General features: G+C 46.0%; 1 protein-coding gene across 11 annotated transcripts in view; it reads left to right on the forward strand.

Moving 5' to 3' along the window:
* Nucleotides 1-18,814, forward strand: part of CACNA1B (calcium voltage-gated channel subunit alpha1 B) — a 474,760-nt gene that overhangs the window by 257,978 nt on the left and 197,968 nt on the right. For all 11 annotated transcript variants that reach the window (XM_074973540.1, XM_074973544.1, XM_074973546.1 and 8 more), the window contains one exon: nt 8,714-8,829. In XM_074973540.1, coding sequence (XP_074829641.1) covers nt 8,714-8,829 — 116 coding nt within the window. The remainder of the gene's footprint in view (nt 1-8,713; nt 8,830-18,814) is intronic.

Here is an 18,814-nt window from a genome sequence, read left to right on the forward strand (position 1 = left end):
TATTTCCCCCCCAATTTACTTGTCTTTGGTTTTTTTAAAGACAAATTTCATTTTATTTTCTACCTGTGTTTGTAACCTCTCAGCAGCTGCTCTGGTTAGTGCATTGAAGAGAAAGATGTTCTCGTCTCGCCTCCCCCACCCCCATGGCTCCTATCTGCTGGTATGAATAATTCAGCTGCTGCTGAGCCTGCCTTTGTTCTTTGCACAGAGGAGTTTTTCTGAGCTACACGAAAGGTTGGCATCTTTGAGGTGGTCGGGCTGTGGCTGGCCCGCTGGGACATGCAGAGGTTGGCACGATGGGGGTCTCTGTTCTTTTGCAGCCGTCTCCCTGACCTACCATTTCAGGCTCTCGGAGGTGTGCCGCTTCGCAGAGTGAGGTGGTGGGCTTCTACCTGAATTATTCAGCTTCCAAAAGAATTCAAAGGGTTGCTGGCCCTGTTTCAAGTGACACTTCCCCACTGAAAATACATCCATCTGGAGCTAAACAAGGCAGGAATCAAAGGAAAGACAGCCTACGTTTAACCCTGCTAGGGTCCTGAGCTTTGCTACTGTATCTCAAATCCCCTGCCTCTTTTTTCACTGTCTTTTTCTACCTCCTCTTCAGGACTGCCTAACCACTCTCCATTTTAATTCCTGGACCCATTTCTAAGCATCCTTAGAAGTCAATGGGATTGACAGATGCTTGGCATGGAATGCCATTTGCATTTGCAAATACATCTGCATTTGGCAATGCTTTGCACTTTGCAGGATTAGTCCCCTGTGTTCTAACTTTTCTTTTCTTTTCTTTTCTTTTCTTTTCTCTTTAGCGCACTCTCATTGCTTTTTCTCGCTCCTAGGGCAGGTTAGCAGTGATTAAATGGATGTTAGAGTCACGGAGGGTTGGTGTCCATATGTCTTTTAGTTGTATAAGCAGAATCACAAAGTGGCTGCTTTTTGCTGCAGCCGGGAGGGATTGCATGTTACAATGGATTTACTGTGCTCCAGCAAGACACCACAGAGATATGAACCTGCAGAATAAATTCTTCCCCTGGAGCAAGGATCCGTTTTTCATAAACACTGGAACGCTAATGTGGTTACTGAGGGAAGCGTAAGAACATTAACAAGATCGGATTCCTAGTGAGATAAGCTGCGGGGGCTTTGAAGGACTTTGTAGCTGGGATTTGCAGGAGGGGAGAATGTGGGCTTGCTGCAGAAAGGGTGGGCTGGCAGGTGCAGCGTAATGATAGTATCATCACTGGCTGACAACCATCTGAGGAGAAGCAGCATGTTGCAACAAAGGAGGCCGAGTTCAAGATGGAGCAGCCTCAGGAACACGCACTCCATGGGCTGGCGTGGGGTTGATAACAATGGAGGGATGCCAACTGCAGTCTGGCACCGGCCACTGTCGGAAGACAAGATACTGGACTAGATGGACCATTGGTCTGACTCAGGATGGCCGTTTTGTGTTCTTATGGTGTCTTGGTAACCCATGCAGCTGTGATACTGCTGTCTTTAGACATGTGGTACTTCCCACCCTGGAATGGCTTTCTTCATCAGAAGCAAGATGGCCACAGAATGAAAGGGAAGGCTAAGCAAAACCCACCATTCCTCTTCTCCCACCCCACAGGGAAGCTGAATGAGCCAGAGGAGTCTAAGGAACCTGCTCCCTCCCACCGTCCTTTAAATATAGCCAAGTGTTCCTGCTTATATGTGGACTTTTTTGATGATGGAGACACAGTCACTGTCAGGCCATGGGGAAAGAGTTGGCGTGTCGCCCCATTCCCTGAGCGGAGAAACAGACTGAACGCCCCCAAGATTAGGCCTATCAATATTTCACTGCCCCAGAACAAACCAGGCTGGATCCTATGTGACATACTGGGGCACAATCCAGTCTAGTTGGGGGCTGTCTCACCCCAATCTGCAACATTGGGTGCCTTGCAATGCTTTGCTGTAGTACCTCCCACCTGGGACACTCACAAACAACCTGCCAGAATGCAAGCTACACCCTGCGTGTCTGTGGGTAACTCCTGCCTGCCAGCTACACCCTGGCTCTCACCAGCCGGGGTTATACTTCAGGGTGACCCCAGCATGCCCCCAGCCCCAGATCTTCCCCCAGGAATGTGTGTTGTGTACTGCCCAGCCCTCTCCTGGAAAGTACACATATATTCAGCCCATTATTCCTTTAAGGGAATAATATGACAGTTTATTATTTTAAATAGTTATCCAGACACTTCAACTTTAACACTCTCAGGATTCAATAAAACAGTAAAACAAGTTTATTAACTACAAAGAGAGATTTTAAGTGAGTGCAAGTAATTAGGCACAAAAGTCAGAAATTGTAAGAAGAAAAATAAAGATAAAACGTTTACTGGTGCCTAACTGAACAAACTATATTAGATTCAAGCAAAATTTCTCACCAAGTGCTTCCAGCAAGGTTCTGACCAGACTCTTCAGGACAGAACTCCGCCCCCAAAGTCCAACAGTTGTTTTCTTTTGTCTTCTCAGGTGCAGAGAATGCAGCAGGCAGGGAGAGTGGAAGGGGTGTCTTGGGGTGTCTGCCTCTTGTTTTTATAGTCCTGTCCCCCCTTGGAGAAGCATTTCCAGCTGGGAGCAAGGTGACAGGCAGTCTAGTGAAGAAAGGAAACTGTGCTGTTTCTTTGCTGATAAATAGATTTTTTTTTGTCCCTGTTCCCTTCCTTGCCAAAGAATGGCCACTTAGAATATAATGATTCAGAATACTGGGAATCATTAAGACAGTGATAAATAATAAGACAGAAAATATAATATTGCCTCTATATAAATCCATGAGACGACGAAGCGGGGATATGATTGAGGTCTATAAAATCATGACTGGTGTGGAGAAAGTAAATAAGGAAGTGTTATTTACTCCTCATAATACAAGAACTAGGGGTCACCAAATGAAATTAATAGGCAGCAGGTTCTTGGGAGATTTTTAGGCCAGTTTTAATTTCCTGAAAGGTTTGGAGAAGACTCTGAGAAGTATCCAACATTTAGGAGAACTATCTTTACCAAACCTTTAGGCCTTTTGAGGTTCCTTCATCACTGGTCACACCAAGGGTGGATTAAAACTAAGTGGTCCCTGATCCACCAGGATTTTGGGTCATACCCACCCCCCAACCTCTTAAAATGGCACCTCTTCTCCTCTCCCCTGACAAACTCCCCCACCCACACAGCCCTCCCTTCCCCCCCGAACAGCTCTTGCCTTCCTCCCACTCCTCAGTCTTTCATTTTCCTGCCAAATGAGGCAAACCAGCATGTGGCTGTCTGGCACCACTCAGGCAAGCTTGCATTCAGTCTTCCTCTGACTGTGGGGCCTGGATCCCAGGGAACCAAAGAAGTTGCCTTATTCCAAATCTTATTTTCAGCTTGCATTAGGCATCAGCTGTCCATTTCTCTAGGCTGTTGAATGACTAGGCTGTTTAAGATACTGCTTGCTGTTCCCTAGCAAGCCTGTTCTTGGGCACTGCCCTACATTCAGCAACAATAGCTTCCAAATTTAGCCTCCGCAGAGCTCATCCATCTCTCTCGGCCTACTTTATTTTTCCACCTAGAGAATTCTCTTCAGCCAGTGACCAACCCAGACTCTGCAACAGCTGCCTGGCTTGCCAGCTCTACAAGGAAGAATAGCCTTCTCACCAGTTGCATTCATATGGCTGGGCTCTAGTCAGATGGGATTATGTTTTTTCACACAGTGTTGCATGCCGTTAGCTTCTTGTGTGCTATGCACGGCAGATTCAGTGTAGCTCTTCATCAGTGGAAAGTCAATTCCCAGTTGAGGTGACAGGGTTGTAGGCATCTGAACTAGGTTCTGTTTCACGAACTAAAGGGGCTGAGGTCACACAGGAAGTCAGAAGTAGCTGACCCCGAGAGGCTGGTAGGAAACCCAAGAACGATGGCCAAATTGTCCGACACTTGCATTTCAGCTGTTTGCTCTAAAGGAGCAGAGCTAACCCTGAGACCTGCTCTGCAGAGACCAATGAAAGGAAGCCAAGGGTTTGGATGTTGTGACACAGTTTATGTCACTGCCAGAGGAAATTGTGGAAACCACATTGCTTGAAATATTTACAGCTAGCATGGAAGACCTTCATCAGGCAATAATCCCCTGTTGGTCCTGGTGGTGATTAGCTTAGCTTAATGGTCTCTTTTCCTTAGCGATGATTTCCCTCAAAATGGCCGTCCTGACATTTTTTTACACCCTGATTTACTTTCATCTTCTCCCCACCCAGAAGTTGACCACCCTTTGTGTCTCTTCCTATGGGCTGACTCCGGCAACTTGAACAGCCTGCTGCGCTGAGCAAAAGCAGTGACTCCTTTAGCTCAAGTGGTTTTCATGCTGAAGGTCCTGGGTTTGATCCCTGTTCATGGGTGTGGTGTCTCCATGTAATTTATTACAGATATATTCCGTATGTAGGCCTCATAATGCTTGATTGTCTTGCATCCAAGCAAGGAGTTGAGTATGGGGTTTGCCATAGTGAGGCCTCCCGGCTGCCAGCCTCACTGTGGTGTGGTCCCTGGGTGTGGGGAGAACCTCTATGGTGCCATGCTTTCACTGTGCCCCCTGCTGGTGCCCAGCCAGCAGGGAGCCCCTGGGACAGGAGAGAGTGAGGTGGAGGAGGAGGAAGCAGTAGGGAGCCATTAGGGAGCATGTGGGGGGACAATCTGGCTTCTGGGCGCACATAGATGAACAGGGAGGTTGATGGGAGGCTGAAGGGGATGATGGGAATTTGAGGTAGCCTGGGTTAAATTATTCCAAGACTCTAGGCTCCCACAACCTCCCCCCATCCTGTTGTTTGCCTTGGTAAAAGTGGGCTATGATGGGAGAAAGTTTTAGAGCCAGCTGCATTGGGCTATGTAGATGGGTGCCTCCATCAGCACCTTGGTAACCTGGTACTGTCTTGGATCACCAGACTTAGGTGGAGTTTATGCCCAGCGGGTGGGGGGGGAGTGTTTTTCCCTTTGTTCATACCAGCTTACTCTCAAGAGTAGATCAATGAAACAACCATCTCCTTGAACCACTCTGAGTCTGTCTCTGGTGCCTGAACTCATTTGCACAACAGTAGGAGAAAGAGAAGAGAGACACTTGGAAAAGTGATGCTAAAAAGAGATGAACAGGCCATGGGCCATCCAACCCCTGGAGAGGGTTGTCTCCAGCTCCAGCTTGCAGTGAATTGTTGGAGAATCTGCTGCCCGTCCTGTGGATAGATAAGGGCTTTCTGTCTCCAGGGCTGTCAGTCTGGCATCCTTCACCGGCAGCATTAAATTCACAATGAAAAAGAGCCAGGAAAAAATCTCTCCTAAAGTTAGAGCTTGGTGTGTGAAAGGCTAGATAGCCCTGCCTGCATGGGTCACTGCTGTTAGCATCTCACCTCCCCGGTGAGAGCACTCTCTTGTGCTTCATCTACCTCCTGCCCCAAAGTATGAGTGACATCATGCTGCAAAGCATCCACCCACTGAAACAGAGAAGGCCACAGTCTGTGTAAACTAGCCCCACTGTGTGAACGGGACACAATGCTGGGAATCACCTTACAAGGAATAGTCCTGTCGGTTGAGAGCTGCTCTGCTGTGTGGCGGGATGCCTGGATAGCTCTTTCCTGCTTTCACTTCTGTGACACTGTGGAGGATTTTTGGTTGTCACTGGTGTGAAAATAACAATTTTGCTAAATAAATCGGAAGGTTCATTTAATGCCAGTCACCCCCATCTCTGGGTCCTTCTGTGCTCTCAGCTAGAGTTGGATGAAAAGTTTCTGACAACATACTTTTTTTTAATGGAAAATGGCTTTTGGATTTAATAGAAATTTGTGATCATTTTGTGTATGTGTGTGCGTGTGTGTGTGTGGGGCAGTTGCTGAAAACCCCAAAACTGGAAAACTTGAGAATTTGTTGGTTTTCAGTGTTGTCCCCACTTCCCCACAAAAAGAAAGAAAAATGTTTAAGAAAGTGTGTGTGTGTGTGTGTGTTGAAAATTTTAATGGAGGGAAAAAATAATCTCCCCCACTGTGAGCACATGCACGGGGATAGTCCTCTGTTTCCACCAGGCATCTACATGTCACCACCAGGAAAACCCTTCCCCAAAGCGCCCTTGTCTGCAGTCCAGGTGGCTTGGGTGGCAGCTCCTTAATCATACCAGAGAGTCAATGAGCAGTGAATTGACGTGCTCGTTCCTCCACAGCTTATCCAAACTCAGCCACCATTGGAGAACAAGAGACCTGGCCTGAAATACAGCCTTGCTCTTGCATGTGGCAGTGCTGCAGCATATAACTTTAGGATTAAACATATTCCATTTGTGGCTGTACCTGGCAGAGGTCACTGTAATGACATGTCTCCAGGGACTGTATCTATGAGAGTTGATTACATGCAACTTCCTCTGCTAGTCAGTGTTGGCTGGAGCCTGTCACAGGATCTAACCTTGCATCTTACAAGCAGGGTGTCAGTGAGCCTGGTTAGGAGCCACAGTATTACAGTCTTGAGCCTTTCTGCCTCATTCACTGCAGGATCTAAATCCACTAGTCAATAGCCAAGACCATATTTAACCCCAGCTAGGATTTACTTTTCCCTGGGCCCAGATTGTGACTGGGGGGGAGGGATATGCACGTGTAAGGGACCTCCCCCCACATTTTAGGTGCATTGCTCAAGAGCCAAGAACATTCACAGTCCCTGCACTCAGGAGAACTCAAAGACTGCTCTGTCCAGGCCCACTGCAGCGCACCTTGCCCAGAAGCGGGTCAGGGGAGACTTTGGCCCTGTTTTTGTGCCTCCAACTGCTCTAAATCTTGGACAGGGAAAGCACAGTCCTTCAGAACACTCTGCCTGGGGCACTGCAGCACCAATCACCTCCTACTCAGGGCTGTGTTTATCTGGCACAATCTAGCCCTGCATAATTTGCAGTGAAACAACACTGTATAGCAGTAATCATAGCCCAGCTGTGCCTCCAGGCATGGCAGTTTTAAAGGAGTACTGTCACTGCCCCGGCACTGTCAGATCTCATTCCTCCTCTCTCTGAAAGAAATCAAAACTGACTGGAGGTCCCACGGCCTGGACCGATGGGTGCTGAACCAGAAAGGAGAACATTAAAAAAAGACAGAGAGGGAAATCAGTATCCCTGCCGACACGTGCAGGTTTGCGAATCGCAAGCTAGACACCCACCGAATACCAAGGCAGGCACTTGAGACCGGGAGTGACACTGCTGCTCCTCCACCCAAAGAATGGGGTCATGAGTTGTGCTGTTGGATGTGGGAGGGGAGAGGAGAGTCATAAGATTGAGACTGAAGAGCAGAATAACGGCGTATGTGATGGCAAGTATCAGCTGCTAGCCAGTTGCGCTGTGCTGTGAATCAAGCTCTCACTGCAGTCCCTTCAAAACCAGTCAGACAATCCCTCCCGACTAAGCTAAAGTGTGAGCTTTGACAGATGAAATGAAAATCATGAAGCTGCCTCAGGCACCTCTAATCCCCTACCCCCACCCTTGCTGTTAACCATAGAGCATGTTTGGATAACAGGGCTGGATGCTTTGAATGGGAATCTAAAAAAGAACAACAAAAATTATCTGGAAGGCTGCAGGGACAAGCCAAGCTTGGCTCAATGATGGCTAACTGGAGGATAAGAGGATCATCTGTAAATACTTGGAAGGTGTGAACACCAAAGGTCCAATCCTGATCTCCCTCATACCACTTTTACCCAGGTGTAAACTCCATTGGCTTCGGTGTAGTCACTCCTGATTTACCCCCAGGTGAGATCAGAATCAGCCACAAAATGAGAGAGGGACTGGCCAGGGTAATTCAAAGCTGTGTTCCTGGGAGCTAGTGAATTGAAACTGAGCAAAAGGAACATCAGGAGAATATCAGGAAAAGCTTCTAACAGTGATGTGTGTTAGGCTGCAGAATAGCCTCACGAGGGAAGTGGTGGGTACACCATCGCTAGGGCGATTTAAACACAGACTAGAATATAATGTGTAAGAGATTGCCCCATTGGCTGGGGGATCCATTAGATGACTCTGTGTTCCGGGTGATTTCTGGCACACTCCTCTTTATAGTTCCATTTTTGACTATGGGTTTCCATGTAATTTTAGCAGCTAATGGGACTTCCCGGATCCTCAGCCTAGGGTTGTGTGAGATGTTTGACCATAACTGCCAAGTGCCCACCCGCACTCTTGATTCAAGTTTGACTTGCTTGTGTGAACCTCCACCCAGGCCTGTGAAAGTTCAGCGATGAGCTAAAACTCCCCATTCTGAATTCTAATCCACGTTCAGCGTGCTTTACAACGGTACGAGTCCTACAGGCACCTCTGCTGTGGGATAATATTTTGACCTTTATTAAGTTGTGTTTCTGGGAAGAGCCGAGGTTTTTGTTTACATGCACCTTATTACGTAGTGTTGTTATGAGTAGCAGCAGTATTATTGTTGTTTTAGTTATTTAGTATTGTGGTAGTGCCTCAGAGCCTCAGACTTGAACTGGACCCCATTGGGCTAGGCAAACAGAGAACAAAAAGCTTACAATCAGAGTATAAGCCCTGAGACGACAGGTGGAGACAGACAGATAGGGAAGCAAAAGGAAACAAAAGGACAATATTTGTCCGTACACCTGCTGCCTAACTATTGACAAGTGTTTTGTAGGCATCCTGGCAATGGAAAGTTTTAAAAGTAAATTTGAAGGAGAAAGGAGGAGTTGTTAAGCTGTCTTGAACCTTGTGTGATCCACATTCTCTCTCTCTCTGCAGCGAGTTCGCCAAAGAGCGTGAGAGGGTAGAGAACCGCCGGGCCTTCCTGAAGCTCCGTAGGCAGCAGCAGATCGAACGAGAGCTGAACGGGTACTTGGAGTGGATCTTCAAGGCAGGTAAGGAGAGAGCCCTCCTCCTGCTTTGTCTCAACTTGTGTGTGCTGTGACTGCGGCCACCTTGTGATGCTAAGGAAACAACCTTGTGTTGAAAAATTAGGCCTCTCCCCCTTTTAAATAGCATGAAACCCTGACTGACACTGCAGGGCACACTGTCCTCCCAGCTCCTAAGTTGCACCCACAAAATATGCTTCTGCAAACAGATAACTGTGTGCTCAAAACAAACAGTTGCACATGCAAAATGGACAAGTGCTTGCAGTGACTCATTCTGTGCCCATACCTGCCTCTTTGTTCATGCCTGTAACTTCTGTGTCCGTGCTTTACTGTGCGCAGCCTAGGTGCCTCGATTTGAAAAAAAATGACCTTGTGTATCTCCAGTGGCTTCATTTCTTTTCCTTTATTTTTTGGATGGCTTTTACCCCTTCTGCAAACCCATCCATGGATTGCCCTGCCCCTCTGTGAATTCCTCAGAGGCATTCACATTTGCTGGGATTCGAAGAGGAGCTTGCAGTAGTCAAGGCAGAAGATGGCCGTGGCCTGGACAAGAATTTTGACAGTCTGGTCAGAGAGGAAAGGCTGAAGCTTTGAAATGTTAAGTAGGAGGAAGAAGCAGTCACAGTTTGTATGGTCACAGGAACCCGGTATTTCACACAGTTCTCTGTAGAGTGGCAATCAAAAGCCAGTTGTATTGACCAAGCTTCACTGAATGTAACTGCTCAGCTGGAACTACCCTCAATTAGTTAACCACACTTTATCTCCCTTTTAATTCTGTGGTTCCTTAGCATTCGAGAAAGGAACCATTCACATTGCTTTCTATTTATAAATTATCCCTCCATTTGTTTACAACTTTGTGCTACTTCAAATTCAAATTAATTAAAGGTTTATCTAGTAGCTAGAGGAGAGGATGCCTCAGTTCTAATCCCGTCTCTTGCTGCCTTGCCTTAGGGGCCCTCGTGACTATGTGGTCTCTCTGAGCCGCAGGATGTGTTTACGCTGTAGCCGGAGGTGTAATTTCCAGCTCAGATAAAAATATATGCGCTAGCTTTGATGGATCCAGCATGCTAAATAGCAGTGTGGATCCATAGCAGTGTGCCCTTGGCAGCACAAGCCGTGGCTCAGGCTAGCCACCCTGAGTGCTGTCCTATCTAAGATCCTACGTAGGTACTCTGGGTGGCTAGCCCATCCTGCCACTCTGGCTACATGGCTATACTTAGTATGATAGCTCAATCAAAGCTATTGCAGGTATGTCTACCCCAACTAGAAGCTATACCTCCAGCTCCAGTGTAGAGGTACCCTCGGTTACCTCATCGGTCAAATGAAGATAACAACACTGTTCTTGCAAGGGTGTGGCCTGGTTTTATTCTGACTGGTGAAAGAGCTTTGACATGTGCTGCTGAAAGGAACTGTGCAAGTGCCAGCTATTACTGGAAGTGGCTGTTTGAAAATTGAGGTGCGTAAGTTGCAAAACATGCAGTGAAATCTCCTCCCTTAAATTTGCACGCCACTGCGGTACCTCTCCGTGGGAATGTCTGGCTGCTGTGTCACTTTGCCCCCAAATGTTGCGTGAGCGTGTGGTACAAATGCTATGAAATGCCTATCGTTTCCATTTTATCTAATGACATTTAGAACTGCAAAGCTTAAAGGAAGTAGCTGAATCAGGGAATAATAAAACACTCCTCCAGAGGCATTGTTGGAAATACAATAGCAATGCAATACAGTGCAGCCTGAAGGAAGTTTCATGCTGCAGGAAAAAAAAAAAAGAGTGAGCTAGGTTGGGAAATCATTAAATGCAAAAAGTAACATAGGGGGCTGTGCTAAAGCTGAGAAATCAAGCGCTCAAAAGTCAGGTCTTGAAATCTTGGCCCCAGTGAAGTCAATGGGAATTTTGCCAGAACAAGCTGCTTCAGAGGAAGGTGAGAGAAACCCATTCTGGGGAGTCCTGGACCAACCAACCCACATGGCTACTTAAGGAATGCAGAAGTAAGAATCCTGGCATTACTAAAAGACCTTAGAGACAGCTCACTGCTGGTAAATCACCAAAGCAATATACCTTTAATGGATGCAGAAATGGACTTACCTGAGTCTGCTTTAATGGAGGAGTTTATAGCTTTGGCAGAGGCCTATCTAGTTGAGGCATCTGAAACAAAGGTGTGCTTAGTGGTGACATCCTTAATATGGGACTGCTTGCATGAGGCATACTTAATACAGGAAGCCTTAATTGAGGGAGTACTTAAATGCTTTTTAAACAAAAGGGTAGGGAAAGAAATAGAAAGCACTGGATTTAAATGTGCATGACTTAAAAATAAATTACACCCATTTTCTTAAAGCTTGAATTGATTTCTTCCCCCCTTCCCCCCCCACCCCCCCGAAACAGTGTTATAAAACAAGCCCTGCAAATGCTAATATTTCAGCTGGAATTTAATTAGAAGAGTGGTTTTGGTATTTTTAGTGCTTCCAAGCTTGAAGACAGCCAATTTTACTTAAACTTCCCAGAAGAGCTTACCTTGCGGCTGAGACCAAGCACTGAACATTTTAGCTCATCGGAATTTGTTTGAGGAAGCTGTGAGTGACGGGAATAGAGGAGCTAGTCTGGAAACTGCATCTCAGCTCGGAGTGCAGGTTTGGGAGAGTGTTTGGGAGAGAAGAGTTTGTTTCAGGAAGACTAGGCCAGACAGGAGTCCTGCATTTGGCTCTAAATGGGGTGTGATCACTCTCATCTCTTGGGAGCCCAACAGTCTAAATTCAGCTCCTGTCTGTCTGTGACAGGGATGTGGGCGGTTGTGCCTCGGGGTTGGCACAGGAGTCATGGCTAGTGGTTAGAGCAGGAGATGGTAGCCAGGGAATCAGAGTCAGAGGCTTGGTACCAGGGCCAATGGTCAGAGCCAGAGTCAGAAGACAGGAACTGGAGCTGAGGTTCAAGATGGGGGTTCTTAGTGTGAGGCCAGGCAGGATCAGGGCTGGGGACAGGGCAGGAGCAGGGTCTATCACAGCTGTGGGCACGCGCTTTGAGCAATCACTGAACTGCTGCTACGCATAGGATCTGGTTTGCTGATTCTTTCAATCAATCAGGTGACGTTGTCAATCAGGTAGCCTACTACAGCTGCACTCATTAGGTTGCTAGGAGACTGGCTTTGCTGCCGGCCCCGATTCCTGACTCTGTCAGAGTTCTGTTTCCTGGCCCCATGAGTCTCCCGAAACTGGCTGATAGTTTCAACGCTCCAGTGAAACATCAGGTGGCTAGGACCAGTCCCCTGGAAGGCTGTGAATATCAGGGCAGAGTCCTTAAACTGGAATCTGTTTTCATTGGGGAAGCCAGTTCAGAGAGCAGAGCACTGGGGTGATGTACCTGTGCTACCCCATGTTGTTAAGCAGATGGGCTGCAGCATTTTGTACCAGTTGGCGCTTTCCCAGGGTATGGGGCTCCATTCTGAGATACAATGAGGTGCATTAATCAAGGCTGGAGGTTACGCGTGTGTGGATCACCGTGGCCAAGGATGAGATGCAGACTCCTGCTCAGCTGTGGATGAGGCTGGTGGCTTTTTACTGTCACCATCCTTTGGACACCTGGTAGCACTGAAGACTGCAAAAGGACCCCCATAAGGACTGCTGGAGACCATATTAACACTCTGCGGGCCGATGCCCTCAACAGAGAGGGGTTGTCATCGAGGAAGTGGCTTTGCCCCCAAAAGCTTATAGCCTACATTCACAGGCGGTCCAAGTGAGAATCGCAAGCCACGGAGGGAGGCGAGAGGAGGAGGTGGGCACAAGAATAAGACCCTCATTCCAACTCATTCCAACATGTGCATGTCTTGATGGCTCCCTTGCAGTTTTCCAGGGGCAAATTTATATTTTTAATGTATGAACTTGCTTTGCGTAGGCAACCCAGCAAATATAAGTTTTTAGGAGATTTAGGGGGGATGTGGATAAGGAGAGGATGGTCGTTAGGCAGACACATTTCAGGTGGGTGTTCCATAGATAATGGGGCATTATGGAAGAAGGGCCTGGAGGTGGACATGAGAGAAGGAAGCCAACATATAGGATCTGATTCTGCTTTCACGTTGGTCTAAATGTGGTGTGACTCTGTTCGGGTTAGCAAAGATACACTGGTGTAAAACTGGGATGCAAGGAGAATTTTTATAGATTCATAGATTTTTAAGGTCAGAAGGGAACATTGGGATCAACTAGTCTGACCTCCTGCATAACCCAGACCACAGAACTTTACCCTGTAACTCCTGCCTCAAGCCCGTAACTTCTGGTTGAGCATATCTGTTAGAAAGAGACACCTTTAATTTGATTTAAAGACTGCACAGACTAAAGAAGGAAGTCCGTGGGATTTTTTAAATAAACGCTGCAGAAGGGTAATCCCTACCCACTGTTGAAACGTAGCCAGCTCCTGATGCGCAGTGTCTGTGGATTGCGTTGTTTTACAGCCTAGACCCACAAACGCAGTTCTCTTACCAAACTCCACTTCCTCAGCGAATTCACCGCCAAGGGATACCTAGCTGGAAACCAGGGAAAGCTGCTGTTGTGTTGGGAACCTTCAGCCACTCACTCTCTGCTGGGGAAGGGTATTTTCCCTTTGGCTCCAAGGGAAGGTGGCAAGGAGTTTATGTGAAACGGTGCCCTTTAGGGGAATAAAGGAGAAGAGCACTGAGGAGACACCAATTTAATCCGTGAAAATGATCTTGCCACTGCTGCTTTCTTCATTAAACTCCTCAGAGCTGTAGCAACTGTTAGGCTTTCATGTTGCATTTCTGAGGGAGCTGAGAGCTAGAACGTCCCTCTGGAAAGAGAAAAGCATTCCTAAGTCCCCAAATAGTCTTTTGAAGCCATCCCTCTTATCTTACAAGGACATGCATCATTTGAAAATGTTTTTGCTTTGGAGACTGAAAGTCTTACAATTCAGAGTGAATCAAGCCGCTTCTTGCATTTTAATTCCTTTCAAGTCCATCTCCTAGCCATAGCCCTTCACTGCCCGATCCTGTGCATTTCTTTTCCCCTGGAATCAGTGATCTTTGGGACGTTTCATTTAACCTTTCTCTTCCAGCTCGTTGTAGCGTGAGTGTCATGCTCCGGCATTGTGCTCTTTTAAGAGCATCGGGATGTAGCCTTTGTGGAAGAGGCACAGAGACAGCAATCCCCTCACACAGCTGAGACTAGAAGCCTGGATTAATTAGAGAGGTGAAGCCATGCCAGAGATTCAGCGGGAGGGAGCTCATTCATGGGACACGTGATGGGCCCAGATGAAAGTTTAGTGGGGTTCTCCTTATAAATGCATTTTTGTCTTTCATATTTACTAGCCCCAGTGACTTTACTTGATTTTTCTGCCTTGTATTTCCATTGCATCTTTAATTCCAATAATCCAGCCTTTTCCTTGGTGCTCACGGTCCTTTCTCTACATGCCAGAGATTGGAGAAGCAGCAGTGGTCTCTCTGTTGTGGTGTGTGGCTTGCTAGCTTGCAAGCTCTTTAGGGAAAGGGCTGTCTTTATTTTGTGCCATGTACAGGTCCAAGCATATTCTCAACACTTAATTAGTAGCAATAGGTCTAATCTTGAAGGCAGCTATCACTATGATAGTTAAGTGCAGAGAGTTCCCTACCCCCATGTTCTTAGTGGGCAGTGGTTGCTAATATAACCCTTGCTCCTTGTCAGTTATTCTGTCTGATTTAGAATTATCACCTGCCTCCCATCCTCTATCAATTTTCTTTCAAATGTTATATTTCATGAGAATCGCTAAAGCAACACAAAAAGAAAAGGAGGACTTGTGGCACCTTAGAGACTAACAAATTTATTTGAGCATAAGCTTTCGTGAGCTACAGCTCACTTAGTCGGATGCATGCAGTGGAAGATACAGTGGGGAGATTTTATATACACAGAGAACATGAAACAATGGGTGTTACCGTACACACTGTAACGAGAGTGATCAGGTAAGGTGAGCTATTACCAGCAGGAGAGAAAAAAAACCTTTTGTAGTGATAATCAAGGTGGGCCATTTCCAGCAGTTGACAAGAACGTGTGAGGAACAGTAAGGGGGGGGGATAAACATGGGGAAATAGTTTTACTTTGTGTAATGACCCATCCACTCCCAGTCTTTATTCAAGCCTAAATTAATGGTGTCCAGTTTGCAAATTAATTCCAATTCAGCAGTCTCTTGTTGGAGTCTGTTTTTGAAGGTTTTTTTGTTGAAGAATTGCCACTTTTAGGTCTGTAATTGAGAGACCAGAGAGATTGAAGTGTTCTGTGACTGGTTTTTGAATGTTATAATTCTTGACATCTGATTTGTGTCCATTTATTCTTTTACATAGAGACTGTCCAGTTTGACCAATGTACATGGCAGAGGGGCATTGCTGGCACATGATGGCATATATCACATTGGTGGATGTGCAGGTGAATGAGCCTCTGATAGTGTGGCTGATGGGATTAGGCCCTGTGATGGTGTCCCCTGAATAGATATGTGGACAGAGCTGGCAACGGGCTTTGTTGCAAGGATAGGTTCCTGGGTTAGTATTTGCTCTGCTTGCAATTTCTATGGATTGCTTTGTTTTACAGCCCTAGACCCACAAACACAGTTCTCTTACCAAACGCCACTTCCTTAGCGAAGTCAATGCTGAGGAAGTCATAGTAAAAGATACTAGTCACAGGGTACCAGGCCTCCTCCACTGACCTGCTCATTCAGCAAGTTAAAAAACCTGTGTAAAGTTGCTGAAGTTCCTCCAGTGTGTTGTGGAAGGTGCTGCTCTTTAACTCTGCCCAAGATATTAGGCAGATGGGAGTATCCATCTAGAGAGGGAACTTTTGGGAGCTGGGACAGAGGAGGACCTGGAGGGAAATTCTAAGGAGAAGCAAGTTTGGGGTGGATGCTTTGGGTGAGGTTCACTTTGTGGTGTTGTATTTTGTTACTAGTAAAGCCAAACCCTGGGCAGCGGTTGTGTTTGGGAAGCAACTCAGGGTCTGTGTGCTGTGAGGAGGACAGAGGAAGGAGCCATCTGATTTATGGTGCTGTTCTGAAAGAGAGAGCATGTGATATAGGTGAAACACGTCTGTACTAAGTTGTCACATCACATAACTCCCAACGTCCTACCGGCCTCTATCCTTATGACTGCTGGACCCTGACCGTCCTGATTAGGGTTGACTCTTTTGTTAGTTTGTCTGATGTGGGGACACACATGATCCATGACACTGTGATGTTAGTACATCAAGTTGCATCAATACCTCGTCACTGCTCAACGTGGTCCCATGTTCACAAACGTGGTCCCATGTTCACAAACCCGAAAGACTTGAGACTTAGGACTGCTCTTCAAGTGATGTCCACAGGAGGGTGAATAGCCTTGAGAAGATCTGACTTGTGAGCTCACTAAACATGAGGCCAGTCAAAAAGTGGGAAGTAAGACTTCTCCCCCTCTTATCAGTCACTTGTTTCTGAAAAGAGCAAATAGAAATTTATTTTGTTCCTGCTTTGATAGGAATCCAGTGTAGAATGTACATGGGGCTTCCGTTCAAAAAAGTTGTTTTTCTGGGGACTTTTAATAAACTAATAACACGTTTCAGAGTAGCAGCCGTGTTAGTCTGTATTCGCAAAAAGAAAAGGAGGACTTGTGCCACCTTAGAGACTAACAAATTTGTTAGTATCCAAGATGCCACAAGTACGCCTTTTCTTTTTAATAAACTAATAGAGTCTGTAATAAGATTACATTAAAAATAAAGTTCCTCATAGTAGCAATGAGTTCACCATTCTTGGCCTAAATCAGACCTGGCATAAGGACACGCATCTCCACAGAGTTCCATGTACTTATGCCAGGTCTGAATTTAGCCTATTGAGTCTAATGGTGTCTGCATGACATACCCCCGAGTTTCACTCTTTGCAGCACTCACCTTGGCCAGCATGTCAGGTTGTCCACAGCATAATGCATTCCAGTCTCTCGTTTATCAACTTCAGATTCTAAACGATTGTGCTCCTTCAGCAGAGCCAGCTGGCGGCAAATCTCACAAACACTGGGGCACACCTCTTTGTATCATTTCTTCATAGTCTTTGCTTCAGTTGCAAACATGAAGTTTACACTCAAATCTAAGCCAGGCTGTTGGATTTTAGTTTTCACTGTAACGTAATGTATCTAGCTGGGTGGAATAAGGCTTGGAGAAGCTACAGATAAAGACCTGCATTATTGGGGCATGCAGTCCATCGTCCTGCCAAAAGAAGATCGTTCTATATTGTACGTTTACTACTCCTTGGCTCATTTAAAGGTAAACTGGACAAAGTGACAAGGGTTCCATTACTTCCCTTGGGAGACTATTCCACAGCCTACGGGACCTCACAGTCACAGACCACTTCTTTCCTTAATTTATCCCAGTACCCCGCATTTAGTACCCCTTTCAACAAAGTTAAATTATTCCTCTTCCTCCTATTTCAGATACATCATATTCCCTTTGAGTTGTCACTTAGCCATATTTAACTCTTGTCTTCTTCTCCCTCCCCACCCCACTCCTAAACATTCCCGCAGCTCTTCTCTGAACTACCTTCAACTTGTACGTATCTTTTGGATACTGACGTGTCCAGTGATATTCCAGGTGGAGTCACACCTGAGCTGTCTAGAAAGGCACTTTCTACTTCCCTGTCCTGTCACGTGATGCCTTTACATATGCGCCCAATTATACTGGACTCATTGGGTACCTTGTAAAACTGCACACTCATCTATCATTTGCTCTTTGCGATCACCTTCCAGTCTCCGTCAGCACCTCTGCTTCCTGGAGTTCTCCCTCCTGCTGACTGAATGTCTCTAATTACTTTGCACTCAGATGCATTAATCTGCATTTTCCCCAGTTGAATCTCATTTTGCTCTTTTCTGCTCATATTTCTAATCTCTCTGACCCTTTGTATTATTTCTCCTTTCAATTTTGTGTCTTTTCATTAGTTTAGCAGCATTCACTACCTCTTCCATATAATTAATAAAGATATTTTAAGACTGTTGTTAACATCCATCTCTCTAGTATCTCTCTAGATAGCTCCCTCAAGTAATAGGTTCTTTGCTGTTTCGTCTGTTTCTTTAGCCAAATCTAAGATGATTTAAATTGTCTTTTCAAGTAGGATTTTGTGAGATACTCTATCAGATACTTTACTAAATCCAAGTGCACAGTTATGCTTAAGAATGTAAAGAAAATTACCATTTAAAATGCCAAAGTCGTGTGAGGTTCGCCAGTCCCTTCTTTAAAAAACCCTCTGACAATTCAGTATTGTAGAGTAATAAGCCAAAACACTGTAGAACTATTTATACAAACCCTGGCCTTATGGATTGTTGCTGTAGAATACTGCATAGTGTAGTTTCATGTGGATGGAATTTGCCCTACTCTCTAGTAAGTAAAAGCCCAACTGGTTCCATGCTTTGGCTTCAGTCAATACTAAGTTCATACGTTACTGGAGAGCATCATCAACTCTGCCAATTTTGGAGACAGTTCATATAAACATGGAAAACAAAAAATGTATACCAAGTTTTTTCATGTGTATTATGTGTATTTCATGTGTAGTTTTAACTGTGTTGACACAGTGGATGAAATCCTGACCCCACTGAAATCCATTGGAGTTTTGCCAGTGTCTTCAGTGGAGCCATGATTTCACACAGATGAGTTGCAGATCAGTGCATAATTGCCTTAAGTCTTGGCATTGATGAGTGAGTGTCTGAGACATGGTAATGGCATACGGCCTCTTTCACTGCTGGTACGATGGTACTACAATATATGCTTACGCCTATGCAGATCTTGGGTCCAGGTTGGAGTGGATGGCAACAATTGCTCTCCAGATACTCTCCACTGCAAGCAAGTGGGTGGGGACTGGGCAGAGAGGTGTGGGCAAAGCCAATGCTCTGCCGTCTTACTTGTCTGAGGAGGTGGCTCGGTGAGAGGGGAGAAGCAAGCTGCAACCTTTCTAAGGTTTTAATAACTTGTTTTCTTCCTTGGAGCAAGAAGGGCACAAGGGAGTAATTATGACTCTCGG

This window comes from Natator depressus, chromosome 16 (assembly GCF_965152275.1).
Source record: "Natator depressus isolate rNatDep1 chromosome 16, rNatDep2.hap1, whole genome shotgun sequence".
Classification (NCBI taxonomy): domain Eukaryota; kingdom Metazoa; phylum Chordata; order Testudines; family Cheloniidae; genus Natator; species Natator depressus.